Here is a 16,207-nt window from a genome sequence, read left to right on the forward strand (position 1 = left end):
CAGAAATGCAGTACCAAACCCCCTTTTCTGGTACTATTTAGTCTCATTTATCAAATATGACAGTTTACATTATACTCTTGTCATGGGCAGGGGAGTGTATTTTTTTATTTCTTTTTGATAAATGATAGATGTTGATGTGAGAACAGCCATTTACTCAAAGGGTTTTTGAGATTATTTTGAGAGCATAAAAGACTAGAAAAGACTAATTGTTTGTATTCTTTCTTTTCATTATTTACAGAAATGCAATACCAAACCCCCTTTTCTGGTACTATTTAGTCTCATTTATCAAATATGACAGTTTACATTATACTCTTGTCATGGGCAGGGGAGTTTATTTTTTTATTTCTTTTTGATAAATGATAGATGTTGATGTGAGAACAGCCATTTACTCAAAGGGTTTTTGAGATTATTTTGAGAGCATAAAAGACTAGAAAAGACTAATTGTTTGTATTCTCTATAGAAAAAGAAAGCAATAGCCTACATAAATTATTTATTTGTCTTACTATTCCTGGAAAACATAGTTTGATATGTGGCAACCAGAAAAGATAATAGTTTGTTTGATCAGTTTTATTTGTACAAATTGTCTTACTATTCCTGGAAAACATAGTTTGATATGTGGCAACCAGAAAAGATAATAGTTTGTTTGATCAGTTTTATTTGTCCAAACTAAAAAAATATATATGTTTATTGATTTACATTTGGCTCATATAACTTTCAAAAAGGCAGAATAGTAATAATATATTTATATGTCAGCATACATTTGTGTCAGTGCAGGTTCATATAATATTTTCATGTTTATGCCCTTCTTAGCTCCTAGTCATGAAAAAAGGAAAAAGTAGATTTTCCGTTTACCCCGCAGAAGTGTTTCATACAGATATTAGCAGTAGCATTAACAGTAAAATGGGATGTCATTTCAGTCGCTCCATCCAATATTAATCAAAACGGCCCACTAAAGCATCTTGTTTATATAGCCATAGAACGACTTGACATTGAGAAATTTTGTGCCAACTGTGTCTGTCTTTCCCCGATTGCAAATGAAAACTTTATGGAAAAACAAAGAAATTTCTTTCCTTAGCCGTGTCATCTTTTTGCAGGATGTACCATGCAGGGGAAGTCAACGTAAAGGTTAACATAAACTTACAAAGGACAGAAATGCACATTCAAGAGAAATCTATGTACATCATGTTTACGTCCAATCAAGAGAGAGAGAATTGTATGTTATTGCTCAGGGAGTTTGATTAAAGGAAGCTCATTGCTTCAGATCTGGATAGAAAGCCTGCTGAATGCCTTAACATTCTGCTCATGCTGTGTGTAATCATTTGTTAGTATGTGGAGTCTAGCAGCGCTCAGATTGAATCAGAGCGGCGCCTCCTTATCTAGATTGAAGGAAATAATTTGCTACAATTTTCCATTAAGTCGCATTCAAAAAGGCATGAGTTACCTTAAGGGCACATTTAAGGCAAATTGTGCCGCCGCAGAAGTTCACTGTCCCTTAAGATTGCTGGCTGTTTCATTTCCAACCACTGTCTCGGGCCATTTGATGTATTTGCGAATGCAAACAACATGAAAGTGTAATGGTGTTCACCGTGTCTGGGCATGACACAACATCGCCGTCTTTGCACCGGGTGACCTCTTTGTGTCAGACGCACAGAGTGGAGGGTGTACTGTGTTTCCTCTCCAACACTTTGTCTAATGCACCTGTCACAGAGGCCTATTTTAACCCTGTCATGAATGTGGCAAGACACCTGTCATAATGATTCCTGTTCTTTCCTCACTTCAGCCTCTGTCTGTTTAGAATTAGTTGGTGTTTCATAGTTCTTGACATGACTGGTGCTACTGTGGCATAAATGACCACTTGTGTGTGAACTTTTGTTTTTAGTTTTTCCTAAGGGTTATTGTTATTAACCGAGATTGAATGATCATGCTTTAACTCAGAGTCAGTTTTTAAATTACTGCATGCACATTGTCCAAGGATAAATTGAGATGAAAAAATGTTTAATATTAAATGTGTATGATTTAAAACATGGCCTTGTTGCAATAATAAACTGCAGTGAATTAAACAACAAACATAGATGCAAATTAAAATCTAAGTATAATTGATGTGACATGAACACCAGCACGTGTTTTGTTACAGTAGTTTGTGCACACATGCACATTCCCAGTCTCACTCACTGTCTTCAGAGTCACTTGTCACAGTGCTAGTGTCACAGTGCTAGTGTCACGTTGCACACACACACACGAGGGACGAGGAGACGCTGGAGAATATGTTGACAAGACTTTATTTGCACCAAGGAACCAAGGGAGACGAACACAGGAAGACGTTCCACGAAGACGTACAACAGCGGACAGAGAACTTGGGACTGGGAACACATTTTATACACACACACAGGAGGAGGGGATGACGAGACACACCTGGGAGCAATAAAACCAAGGGAAACACCTGGGACAAATGAAATAAACTAATCAGGACAGGAACAGGAAACTAACCAAATAAGGGCATGGGAAGGCACATGGGGAGCAGGACACACACAAAACATGGAACAGAGTCTGACAGCTAGTCTGTGACAGGCCCATTTTAAGAGCTCACCAGGGATGTATATTCGCCATAATAATAACAGCAATAACAGTTTACCCTGCAGTAACTGTACTGAGACGTCTTCTCACAAATGCTTAGTTATTAGTTATTTATTTAGTTATTGAACAAAACTTAAAATAATGTTAAAATAAGTCAAATTAGTGATTCTAATACTTATTCACTTGAGTAGTTTTAGTACTGGAAAGGTCTTGTTTTTGAACACATCCTTGATGTGTGTGATGTTGAAATCTAACAGTGTGTTGCTGTGTAACATTTTTGTATCTTTGACGCCGACAGAACTGTTTAAATTAATATTCTCATAAATGTTGATATTTGACTAAATAAATTGCCTTATTGCTGTCTGTAGATAAACAGCATGGTGCATTTTGCTAAAGCATATGGCTTCCTGCTTGTAAAAAAAAAAAAAATAAATAATAATAATAAACAGAATTTTCTAAGTAATGCACCCCCATTCATTGAAGACTGAAAACGGAAGAAAATAAGGACACTTTCTGGTCATGGCAGCTATTCCCTTGCCAACTTGCGTTTTGTATCTCGTTAGTATTTTGATAGTCTATGGCATTAGTTGCATTTACACTTTGCATTCTAATGTTTCTCTGGTGTGGCTGTATAGAGATCCGATCACTCTCATCTGCACAAAATGGAAAACGCCACTTATATTGCTACTGAGGTTGTTAATCGAAAATTTTCCATCATTTACTGAATTTTAAAAACATTGAGGGATAATTCCAAATGCTTTGCGTCATTTTGACATATAAAAATAATATGTCTGGTCTACTGCGTTTCCCAAAACATTCCCACAGTAAAAGATGCTAATAAGGATTAGAAGCAAAGAAAAAGGAAGAACAAAAGTTTTAAAAGGCCCCATGGAAACAGCCCGAGAGAGACACGTGAGTGAGGACCTGGGGAGAAAAACGAGAGAGAATAAAAGAAGAACCTGCACATTTTGTCCCCAAGTACAGAGCACTTGGTAAGACTAAAGAAGCTCTTTTTACAGAAGCTCTTGTGATATAAATTTCACATTAAAAATGCCAAGAGTTACAATATATTATTTATGGATTTAGGAGAGCACGATGGAACATTTGCAGCCAAGTCTGTCAAAGTGATGCATAATGATTATTTGTAATGCAGAGTCTATATTACAAATCACTTATATAGTTGATAATGAAAACACATTAGTGTTCACACCTCATTGAATGTGCTCAGAATGTCCTTTCATCTGATCACAGTGCATCTTTTAATAAAAATAATTTTATGGGTGCTATCTGATTGTGATCTAATCATCTGATGTCCATAGTTAGTGTGATGCTATTTAATATATGTTAATATATGTTATATCTATTCTATGTTTATCTATGCTAATAAATTGTATAATAAACTAATATTTTTGAAGCCATTGTATATTATAACAAACAGTATATGATACATAAAATGCTATGTGGAAAACAAAATCTGGCTTGTCATTTTGTGACTGATGCATTTGAAATGTTAATAATAAGTTATAAAGTATATTTTGATCACTGCCAGAATCATTTTGACATTTAAATAATTGAACTTAAAAGAAGAGAAAAAACAGACAAAAGGAAAACCTCATAACAAATTATTCCACCGTGTTCCATACATTGTATACCTCGTGGTGCTTTCGCATGAGAATAAAGGCAAATATTGAATTTTTGTGGCTTGCCTGCAGTACATCCCTGTCACAGTCTAGTGTGTTAAAGCATATGTTTGGACACCCGTAGTCAGATGGAAACAGACCTGTCAGCACGGCGGCAGGATGGGACAGTGAGATAATCACACAGTGTCATTTTGGGGGGCAATTACCCAGCTTGGAGTGAAATGAGAAAACCTGTTTTTTTCCTGCTGTCCTAATGGAGGTTCCGGTCATTAGTTAAACGAGAGTCTCTCTCTCTGGCTGTAATCAAACGTGAAGCGTTCAGTTTAAGAGCCCATTATAAAACATCTGCTCCCCAGCAACAGCCTGCGGAGACTTAGGTTTGCTCACACGTAAAAGTCCGTGAGCACCATGTCACTATTGCTACTCAATTTCAAGTCTTTGTAAATTGTATAATTACACACTGCTTCGATTCATTCTTAGAGTCATGTTCACCTGTCCTGGCCATATCTGCCTGCTCTCTTTTGACTACTACTACTTTGTTAATAATACTATATATATATATATATATATATATATATATATATACATACACACACACAGTATATATGTTTATTTTTTATTTTTTTTATATGATGCAGAGCTATGATGTAGAGCATTTACCTTACAGTATGGATGTTTTTCCATTACCATTTCTTTTGAAATAAATTTTAATAAACAGTAAATACATTTTGAAATTGAAGTTAATTTTGCTAAACTTCTGTTAAATATAGTAAAAATAACATTTTTTAAAGAAAATATAATTTTCTCCCCTCATATTTTTTTCTGCTATTTCTCACAAATTAGCAGACTGGTAACATTGCCTGCAGTACTCAATAATACTACATTTAGTAGTATGCCTAATACTGATTTGTTTTTATTGTTATTTTAATTCACAAATTAAATCACATTGCAGTAAACCGTGCAGTAAACCGTCATAATGTCATGTTTAGCGTCTCTTCTGTCTCTCTTAAATGAAGCTGGACAGAGTGTAGTGAAAATTTGAAGGTGTTCATAGGACCAAATCATCCTGTAAAGAATCCCATTTAACCCAATCCAATCTGGAACAGGCACACAATCCGCCTGTGCTTTGTGTAAAGCAGAAGTCTGTAACAAGCTCCACTAATACCTCTGCCTCTCCTCTTCCAATAGACCAGCTTCCCAGCCAAGCAGGACCGCCTCCTCTGCCACCTGCTCCACATCAACACAAGCAGCATCCGTCAGTCACCTCCCTCAACCAGTCACTGGCCAATCAGCCGACAGAGCTTCAGAGCGCATCTGAATGTGTGCAGCTGCAAGAAAACTGGGTTCTGGGTGGCAACGTGGGCTTGGAGAACAGGTACGTGTTTTTACAGTCATATGCTGTGTCTGAACTTGCTCTCTCATTCACTAACTGTTTTCATATGTAGTCAATGACTATAGGAGTAAAAGAAAATAAGCGAGTAAATTATTTTTATTTTATTTTATTTTATACATTGATTAGACATAGATGAATATGTTATCTACAGGTGATGCCCAGATATTTAAATTTTGAGTTCCTCTCTGTACAGTCTTCTGAATTAATATTAAATTAATAAATGATTTAGTGAAGAAACATAAAATGTTTGTTTTCATAGTTTTTGGTAAACTGAACTATTTGCTACCAATCTTTATAATAATTTTTTTAATGAAGTTATGACTTATCAAAGAAGTTATAGAGATGTACCAAGGCAATATTATATAAATAAAAATCAACTTCAGACAAGCATTTATTGTGTAGCGTGTAGACTGTACATCAGTTAAATCAGATTGCATTATGGGTAAAGGAGTGAACTATATAGGGAAATTCATTATATAGGGGATTCAGACAAAACTACAAAATGACTGACACCTGATATAGTGCACTATATAGGGATTAGGGACACAGCTTATGTCACTTTTACAATCTTTTGAACATTGTGTATCATGAATCTCTATGTTGTGTATAAATATTAAAATATTGCAAATATTGTTAAAACCTACCAAGACAAGCCTTTATATAATGCACCTTGCTGTCACTTCAGATATCTTGAAGCGTACTACTCAAGCTGAGGGCTGCCTACCCAGCGTCCACCTGACAGAATTAATTTATGTATGCATGACATGAGTATCATATCAAGCATAAATAAATACACATCATGTTAGTCTCACCCTCTTCGGATATGTATATACACACATCATTTGGGTCCCAAAAGCATTTCTATACACACATTTGTTCTTATTATAATGATACAAAAAATGTTTTATTGTAATAGTGCACACAGTCTCTTAACCTGTTTATTGTTTAATTATAAGACAGCATTTTTGAATTAAGGATTAAAAGTGCAAAACAAGTCTTTATAAAAGGATATCTTCCTTTACAAAATTCAGCCTTTGTTCATAACTGACTCACAGAGTAAATAGTAATGTACTGCATCATAGATTTTCCACACCCATATGCAGATTTCTAAACGCTACAATCAGCATTTTCACTTCAAAAGGCTGAAGGGAAGGGTCCCGGTAGACTGGGTCCTGCAGAGGCCAAATATGAATGCAAAAGCATTGGAAATAGACTTAATTAACCAAAACAGAAGTTACCATGTGCAAGCCAACATTTCTATTATGTATACAAGCAATTTTATGTAAAAACATATAATTAAATGACCAAGTAGTGGATACAGAAAAGACGTTGTTTCCCATAAAATAATATTAGTAGTTAAATCGAAATCAGTCAATTCATGAAATTCGTTTGGCCTATATTTAGACTAAGTGGATGAAACATCAAAAAGAATATGCTTATTTTTAGCTTAAAGGGGTCATAACAAATCTTCCTTGATCTTTTGAAATAAAATACTTTTTGTATTTTGAAAACATACTGTCAGTTTCAGATCTGAAAACTTCTTTCACATGCCAAAAAGATCTAACTAAAACTAAGCTGCAAAAATGGCTCTTTTAAAAATAATTGGATTTTTGACATCAGAAACCCAAAAACATGAACATGTGATTGACCACATTTACATATCAGATGCCTGTTCAGTGTTACTCAGATATAGTGTATATATTTAGAGAGAGAGTGAGAGAGAGAAGCTGGAAACTGGCAATGAACTTTTTTTTAAAGCATGAAGGAGTTAAATTCTTCCTGGAAGATATATTGCGCATAATGTCATAATGGCACAGTTTATATAACCCTGCATTTGCTGCATGTACTCCGAGGAGCCTGAGCTGCCACCCACTCAAAAGGTTAAACAAGACGAATAACAGATTAGACTGTTCACAGTATCATTCCACAACAAAAAACATGTGTGCCATTAAATGTACAATCTCAAGACTGTAACTAAATGTGCTGAAAAGTACCTACTAGATGGCTATCATTTTTATCCAAAAATACTATACATTTTCAGTTTTCAGCCAAAAGAGAAAACAACGTGTTGTTTTATCTTTGACATGGACAAAAAACAGTATGCATGTGAAATAATCCAGGATGGATCTTATTTAAATGTAAATCATGATGGATTATATGTTGAAACATTTTTTTTAAATATTTATATAATATTCAAAAGTTATGCCACTTGAAGGAAGAACAAGTCTAATACTACAGCCTGGTCTCATGTTTATACGTAGGTATTAATACATAATATTTACAAGCACAAAACGTACATTTTTGTACGTTTTTATTGACGCTAAAACGTACAATTTAGACGTATTTCAACGTTTAAAACGTACAAATCGCTACGTATTTTCAGCTAAAAAACGTACAAATATTTACGTATCTTTTGTATCATTAAGATATTCGTATCAATGCATTTTTTTATCATTTTATCAATAAGCGATTTAGATTTTTAGACCCCTTAAACTACCCCCAAACCTAAACCTACCCATTTTATAGCGAATATGCATTTTTATCATTTTATCAATAGGCGATTTAGATTTTAGACCCATTAACCTATTTCCAAACCTAAACCTACCCATTTTACAGCGAATATGCATTTTTATCATTTTATTAATAAGCAATTTAGATTTTTAGACCCCTTAACCTACCCCCAAACCTTAACCTACCCATTTTATAGCGAATATAAAAGGATATAAAACGCAAATGACCGAAATATGCAGGAAAATAACCATTTTAGTAACAACGTTGCACCCGCAGCGGAATACAGTAGGTTTGTGTGATCCAGAGCAGAATTTATGTTGTTAATCGCTGAAAATATTATCCAGATTATTTTCCCGATCCACTCCGTGAACTCGTGAAGGAGCGCACGCATCATTCAAACACACCTCACCAGAAACACGGCATGTCACAATCTGTTACGAATGCAGGCGAGAGCCAATGAGCGTTCGATTATCCTGCCGTAAAACCTGTCGTTTGAAGCGGCAACATTTGAATTTGTAAAGAACGCGTCAGTCAGCGCGGGCTTTGCTGCTCACTGTCGCTGGACTCGCTGCTCGGGATGGAGATGAAGATCGACGAATAAAGGCTTGGATTTGGGTCTGTTCCTCGCAATCGTATGTATTCGGAAGATTTGGATTACAGCACACGGATAAAATTGTGTCATTTCGTAATTATGTTACATTTTTGGTGTATTTTATAGTTCAAAATGAAATGTTAACATTTTATATTAAGTAAACGAGTAAACAATTTAATAATGCAATTGACAATAAGGTAATTAATATGACAACTAAAAACAACTAATAATAAAATTAATGCCGCGATTTCAATATTCATAAGGATTCATTTTTAGGTGTCGTCAATATGTCAGTTTTGTACATTTAAATGCTGAAAATACATAAGTATTTGTACGTTTAGATGCTGAAAATACGTCAGTATTGTACGTTTTAGTGCCTGTAAAAACATAAGTGTACGTTTTATATAAGCACATTTTACATAAAATAAATATGAATGATCATGAGATCACGTTGAATACTAACAGCTAAGTTACCTGTGCAGCTGAAATATATTTCTAACAATCATAAAGCAATTTCAAACACTATTTTAAATTACCTTATACACCATGGTATCTAAAGCAATCTCACTGTTGCTTCCTGTCATAAAATGATTGCAATGTGTGTAGGCTAGAATCAATTAAATTATAACCTAGGTTGAACAAAGTAGCAACGAGGAATGGGATGTCATTATAAAAATAAGTGTGGAGTGGATCATCTTGAATGAATGAATCAAACTTAATTTCAGTCTGCAATCAGCCTGGCCTGAATTTAGTGTGGCTTTTCTTTCCCTGGTATTTCAACGTCCGTGCTTTTTTTCTTTAATGTTTTTCATTAACTTCCAAAAAAATAAAAAATTGGTGCCTTCACTTCTGGAAATCTCTACTAAACGTGAAGTAGCTTACTGGCTATTTTTCATCAGTACAGGAATATATGTAGGACAGGAAGGATAAGTGTTAATATTTCATTAAATAGGCCACTAAATTGTTTTTCTTTTCTTAATGAAATGGCATGTAATGTAGAATCCACCCTGCAGTCACACTGTACACATTCATTACTAACAGAAGTGTTGGCAATGCTGCGTGTCGGGTTTTTGATCTTTGGCAGGCTACAGCTGTTGTGCTCCATTGTGGAGAGGAAAAAATCAAAAAAAAAGAAAACAAAGGACTCTAGTGAGAGTGTACTTCTTATGGATATGAGAAAGTAAGATGTTTTGTAATCACATCAAGTGAAGAATCTTTGTTGTGTGTCTAGATCTAGGCAGAGAAAACAGGCTTCTCCTGTTATTAATGGTCCCAGTAGAATTCCTCTACTACCTCTCTCTCTCTCTCTCTCTCTCTCTTCAGCTTCCTCTCTTTCCTCCTCGCAGTACACCAATCCATCACCATCTCCTTTTCTCATTACTCTACCTTTATCAGCGTGTTATCTTGGAAACTTTCCACTCCGCTGTCTGTAACAAAGACTCTGATCTTTACATGTCAACAGAAAGGGACTGTCCTAAAATGGCAGTGGCGCAGAAACCTCCAGGGAGCGTCTTAAAATACCGCCACTCTGTCGAGTGCTGGAGAGGCACCTGCTGCTCCGAGACCCCTACTGAGGTGGCAGATCTTTCCACCTCAAAGAGGATGCTTGAATCCTAGTTGGAGTTGAGAGGAAATGTGCAAGTCCTCCTTGTTTTTCAGTTTTTTTTCCTCCTCTCATTTAACTTTGTCTCACGTGTACATTTGTTGGAAAGAGGAAATGATTATAAAGTAGAGGTCTTCGCTTTAAACTCGCGTCACCAGTCACATACTCTTTTAGCATATAGACTCAACCGTTTTAACTCTTTAAGTCAACAAGTAGTCCTTTGAAAAGCCCACTCTTTTCTTTAGCCTAGCTAATGCGGCAGTCATTATATATCATATTATGCCAGGAAAGGACTTCTATTCTTTTGTTTGCAATTTCTCTTTCAACCTCCAAATCCTCCCTTTTTCTTCTGTAGGGCCTCTTCTTTCGCACCGCAGCATTCCAAGCGTCAACCCAATGACAAGGAAAGGTGGGACGCTGACAGAGAATCACATTGTACAAGAGCAAAAAAAAACTATTTGGGGTGAAGTTACTTCTTAGTCGTCCTAATGCGAACAACACTCTCACACCCTACAAAAAGGGGCGATGAGGATTAGCTTAGTCATTTTCTCTGCCTGGCGTCACACTCCCGCTAATCAATTATAGATTGTTTGGCCTCAAAACGGCACACTGTCAGTGTATTTGTTAATCGTTTGTGAAGGCTTTTAAATGTGCCTCATTCAGTGTGCAGTGGCCCGGAACCTATCCGAGCCCTTGTGAAAAATGTGTGTGTGCCTGTGTGTTTGGAGTCGTGGCAGCAGCTCATAACTGTGCAGATTATAAAGTAGAAGTTTTACAGTGGAGTCCTTCTGAATGAAAAGCAGGCATCTTAAACCAGGCCTGTATTGAAATTTCCACAAAAGAACAGGCGTCTGAGTGCTGCTTGACTGTTGAAGTTTTAACTTTTTAAAGCGTAAAGCTGTTAGTAGCTGGTGAGTTTTCAATGTTTCCTCATCTGAAATTTACAGTCAATGATTGTTTGTGTGTAGAAGATTAATCAGGTACCTTCACATTAAAAATGAATGGCATGTTTGACAAAAATGATAAAATAATAATGAAAAAAGTGAAAAAAAAGTGAATATGGTGAAGTGGTGACCCATACTTGGAATTAGTGCTCTGCATTTAACCCATCCAAAGTGCACACATACAGCAGTGAACACACACACACCATGAACACACACCCGGAGCAGTGGGCAGCCATTTATGCTGCGGCACCCGGGGAGCAGTTGGGGGTTCGGTGCCTTGCTCAAGGGCACCTCAGTCGTGGTATTGAAGGTGGAAGAGAGCGCTGTACATTCACTCCCCCACCCTACAATCCCTGCCGGTACGAGACTCGAACCCACAACCTTTGGGTTGCGAGTCCGACTCTCTAACCATTAGGCCACGACTTCCCCCGTGTACAGATGATGTACAGATAATGTACAGATGAGATGAAGACTAATCTAAAAATAAATGTTTTATTCTTGTGGGGGGCCGCCATGCTGAGATGCTGACCAGTTGTGTCTTAAAATTTTATTTTGTATAACACTTTTCTAGTGTTACTTTCCAAAAAGTAAAATAAAATAAAATAAATAAATACAAATTACAAATATATGTATAAGTATACAAGTGTATATATATATATATATATATATTAGGGGTGTGATGAGATCTCGTGCCATATCGTCAACGTGAAGATATCCTCACGCAGACCTTTCAGATATATTTGCTCGTTCACAAGTGGTGGTATGTAAGATATTTTATGTTCACATCAGGCAAGTGGCCGCATGATAAGCGGGAAAATTATGCAGTGTAGTCTTTATCCAGTCATAAAAACAAAATTCACAGTTTAACGCTGAATGTCATGGAATTTGTCAAATTTTGAATGCGTTAATCAAAAGTAGGTCATTACACTTAAATCAAATCACGATATGGACTAGTATCTGTAAATATTAAGCCGCAAAAGTCGATTTACATATGAATCCTGTATGCTCTGCCTGTCTCTGTTAATGAATGGCGCAGACGCACGGTTTCATTTACTACACACATACTGAAGCGTGCGTGACGCTCGCGGTGATTTCAGCATCTGCCTTCTCACTAAATAGGACATAAATACATGAACAACGTCCCCAGAACTGCTCTGTCAAAAATATATAGTTTCTGCCAGAAATGTATTACTATTGTTCGGTAGAATGTACGTACAACTACTACTAATCACAATATTTCTTCATACTGAAGCGCGCGTGACGCTCGCGGTGATTTCAGCCGCTGCCATCTCACTAAATAAGGACGTAAACACATGAACAACATCTCCAGAAGTGCTCTGAGAGTCACTTCATGAGTATTTTACCATTTGATTTGAGTAAAACTAGCGTCATATCTCATACACAGAACTGTAAAGGTATTCACGGCAACCCGTCAAAATAAAAGTCCGGTTTGATTTGAAGACATTGTGCCTATAACTATTGTTTAGTAGAATGTACATAGCCTACTACTACTACTAATACTACTACTACTAAAATGAAACAAACATTATTTTTTAAGGAATAATCACACAAAACATTTCGTCCATGTTTTAATTTTAATAGTAAATCCCCTTTGTTTGCCAAAAAATCTTGTTTGCTTAATTTTCAATAATTAAAAGATAAATGATAAATTAAATAAATGTTTTATGCCTTCATTTGATAACCAGAAAAATTTAAATATACAACACAGAATTTCTGAGGGGGAAAACAATTCATAAGGCTACTTTAAGAAAAAAAATAATAAATTAAGTTGTTTTATGCATTCAAATAATTAGACATGCCAAAACACAGAATTTGGTAACAATAAAATAATAGTAAATCCCCTTTGTTTGCCAAAAAATCTTGTTTGCTTAATTTTCAATAATTAAAAGATAAATGACAAATTCAATTAATATTTTATGCCTTCATTTGATAACCAGAAAAATGTAAATACACAACACAGGATTTCTGAGGGGGAAAAAAAATCATAAGTCTACTTTAAGAAAAAAATAAATAAATTAAGTTGTTTTATGCATTCAAATACTTAGATATGCTAAAAACACAGAATTTGGTAACAATAAAAAAATATAAATAATATGGTGAGAAAAAATAAAACATTTAATAGGGCCCTAAACATGTAATTTTTGTTAAACTTTTAATAAATTGATGTGAAAATGTATAAGTTTCATGATTTTAATTAATTAGACATGCTTTTTAATTAATACAATTTAATTTAACTATTAAAAAGGAGTCGAGAAAAATTAAAACGAGAAAAAAAAAAAAGAATCCAGAAAAATTAAAACGGAAAAAACGGAATTTAGGAAAAAATCAAACGGATTTCATAGGACCCTAACTATCCCTCAGCCTTGCCGTGCCCCCCAGTTTGGGAACCACTGCTTTATTCTTTTAAATGGATTCATTAATCGTGTTTATTATATGTTTTTTTTATTAAAGGGGAGATCAGTTTACTAAATAATGTAAACTTGACTGACTGCTTCACTTCTACTTTAAAGGGATATTTATGTTGTTTATTATTTATTTTTATTAATACTATTTATAATTTTTGTGCAATTACTTGCCTGTCAGTTGAGTTTGTGGCAAAACATTTTGCAGTGTTTACATGTTTATTACTGCATACAATGTATTGAAATATATGTTTAATTTCATAAAGTACAAGCTGATTTAAAAATGCAACTACTTTTTTGCATTTTGTGTTTTTCAGTTGAATAAAAGACTATTTTTCCCTATACATTTCATCATTGAGGATTTCTTAAAAAAAAAAGTCTAAAAATCTCATCTCGTTCTCGTGAACCCAGTCTCGTGTCTCATCTCGTCTCGTGGGATAAGCGTCTCGTCACACCCCTAGTAACTATTAATTGAAAATTGGTGTCTTTTATCATACTGGTGTTAAAAGCTATAAACATAATTTTGTTCAGTGTGTATATATATATATATATATATATATAAGTATATCAAAGCAGTATGCATACATTCTGAACAATAATATCCATTATAACAGTATTGATATAACGTTTATTATACTTGTGTAATATGCAAGTTTGTACAGTGGAAAAAAGACAAGAACGCATAAGTATAAAGGCAGCACATTTGCCTAGGAGCAAATAATAGATTGTATATAATTGTATATAATTTGTGATTTTTTTATGAGCTCAAAACATTTTCTTGTTATTATTTTGTGTTTTGTTTTTCTTTAATCACATTTAAATCAGACAGTAAACTTAGATGAAAAATTAAATGGCCAAAAAAATGGCCCTACATCCACAGCAACTGTATGAGGAGGACCAACGGCACACCAACCGTAAAATGCCTCCAGGACACAAGACTGTACGCAGCAGTCACGCAGCAGCCAGTGTGAGGCCGCCAGGGAGAGAGTTAGCAGCAGACTGGCAATGTAACAGCCAGCACAACACAGTGAACGGGAACCACCAACAACACATGAAAATTTGCTGGAAATGAATCTTAGAATGTCTGTTTTATTGATGTGTGTGTGGTATGAATTATATAAACAACAAAAGGGAACAAATCAAAATATAAGCAAACTGCCCTGTTTTGAAGCAGAATTACAGCCAGCAAAACAAACAAAAATGTTTTTTTTTTTTTTTGGAAAATATTAAAGTATAAGATACTAAGCCTGTATATACTGTATCCAAGCCAACCATTCTTTGCCTAATTTTATACAATGTGTTTTATATAGATATATGCATGTATATAGTGAGTGTGTTTGTGTTTATATCACATATACAGTGGGTATAGAAAAGAGTTACCCCCCTTTAAAATAATTACATTTTGTTGCTTTGCAGCCTGAAAAAGACAGACACAGTTTTTATTTTATCCAGCTGTATTTACTCAGTGCAACTTATTACATCCAAGTGAAAGATATAACACCAACATTAAAAAAAACAATAAAAAAAAACAATTAGAGTTGGAAAAAGGACCCCACCCCCTTGTGTCAGTATTTTATTTGAACCACCTTTTGCTTTAATTACAGCATTTAGTCTGTTGGGATTTGTCTCTACTAACTTTGTACATCTAGACTTTGCCACTCTTCGTTGCAGATCTGCTCAAGTTCAGTTCAATTTGATGGTGACAGTTTGTGGACTGCAGTCTTCAAGTCTTTCCATAGACTTTCAATGGGGTTTATATCTGGGCTCTGACTAGGCCATGCAAGGACATTCACCTTTTTTCCTTCAACCACTGTGTGGTCAGTTTTGCTGTGTGCTTCGGGTCATTGTCTTGTTGGAAGGAAAGTTTCTTCCCATTGACAACTTTTTGGCAGAGGGCAGCAGATTTTCCTCAGAATCTGACAGTATTTTGCCCCATCCATTTTTCCTTCTATCCTGACAAGTGCTCCAGTCCCTGCTGCAGAGAAACACCCCCATAACAGGATATTACCACCTCCAAGCTTTACTGTAGGAATGCTGTTATTTGGATGGTGAGCTGTATTGGATTTCTGCCAGATATATTGTTTGGTGTTGAGGCCAAATAATTCAATTTTACTCTCATTTGACCATAACACCTTTTTCCATGTGGCCTCAGAATTTTCAAGGTGTGTTTTGGCAAAGCTAAGTCGTGACTGCATGTGGCCTTTCTTGAGGAGTGGCTTTTTTCTTGCAACCCTCCCATACAAGCCATCTTCTTAATAAAAGACTTCACTGTGCTTCTAGGCATTGGTAAAGCTTTTAAAATGTTTTTGTATCCATCTCCTGACTTGTGCCTGCCCACAACTTTATCCCAGAGATCTTTTGACAGTGCCTTGCCTCCCGTAGTTGATTGTTTGCTTCAGTTGCACTACCAAGGGCTGAAAGGCTCCAGGAAAGCTCTTTTCATGCTGAGCTTATCAAAATGACCACAGCTGATCACAGTTGAAAGTCAAATGGATTTGTGTGCCATTGAGAAGGTGATTAGCTACAA

At 35.5% G+C, this 16,207-nt stretch overlaps 1 protein-coding gene across 1 annotated transcript in view; it reads left to right on the plus strand.

Moving 5' to 3' along the window:
* Positions 1-5,589, plus strand: part of LOC107662954 (teneurin-3-like) — a gene marked incomplete at its 3' end in the record, with an annotated part of 51,120 nt that extends 45,531 nt beyond the window's left edge. The window contains exon 4 of the mRNA XM_016453088.1: positions 5,403-5,589. Coding sequence (XP_016308574.1) covers positions 5,403-5,589 — 187 coding nt within the window. The remainder of the gene's footprint in view (positions 1-5,402) is intronic.
* Between the last annotated feature and the right edge of the window lie 10,618 nt (positions 5,590-16,207).

Source organism: Sinocyclocheilus anshuiensis, unplaced genomic scaffold, assembly GCF_001515605.1.
Source record: "Sinocyclocheilus anshuiensis isolate Anshui unplaced genomic scaffold, SAMN03320099.WGS_v1.1 scaffold1783, whole genome shotgun sequence".
Classification (NCBI taxonomy): Eukaryota; Metazoa; Chordata; class Actinopteri; order Cypriniformes; family Cyprinidae; genus Sinocyclocheilus; species Sinocyclocheilus anshuiensis.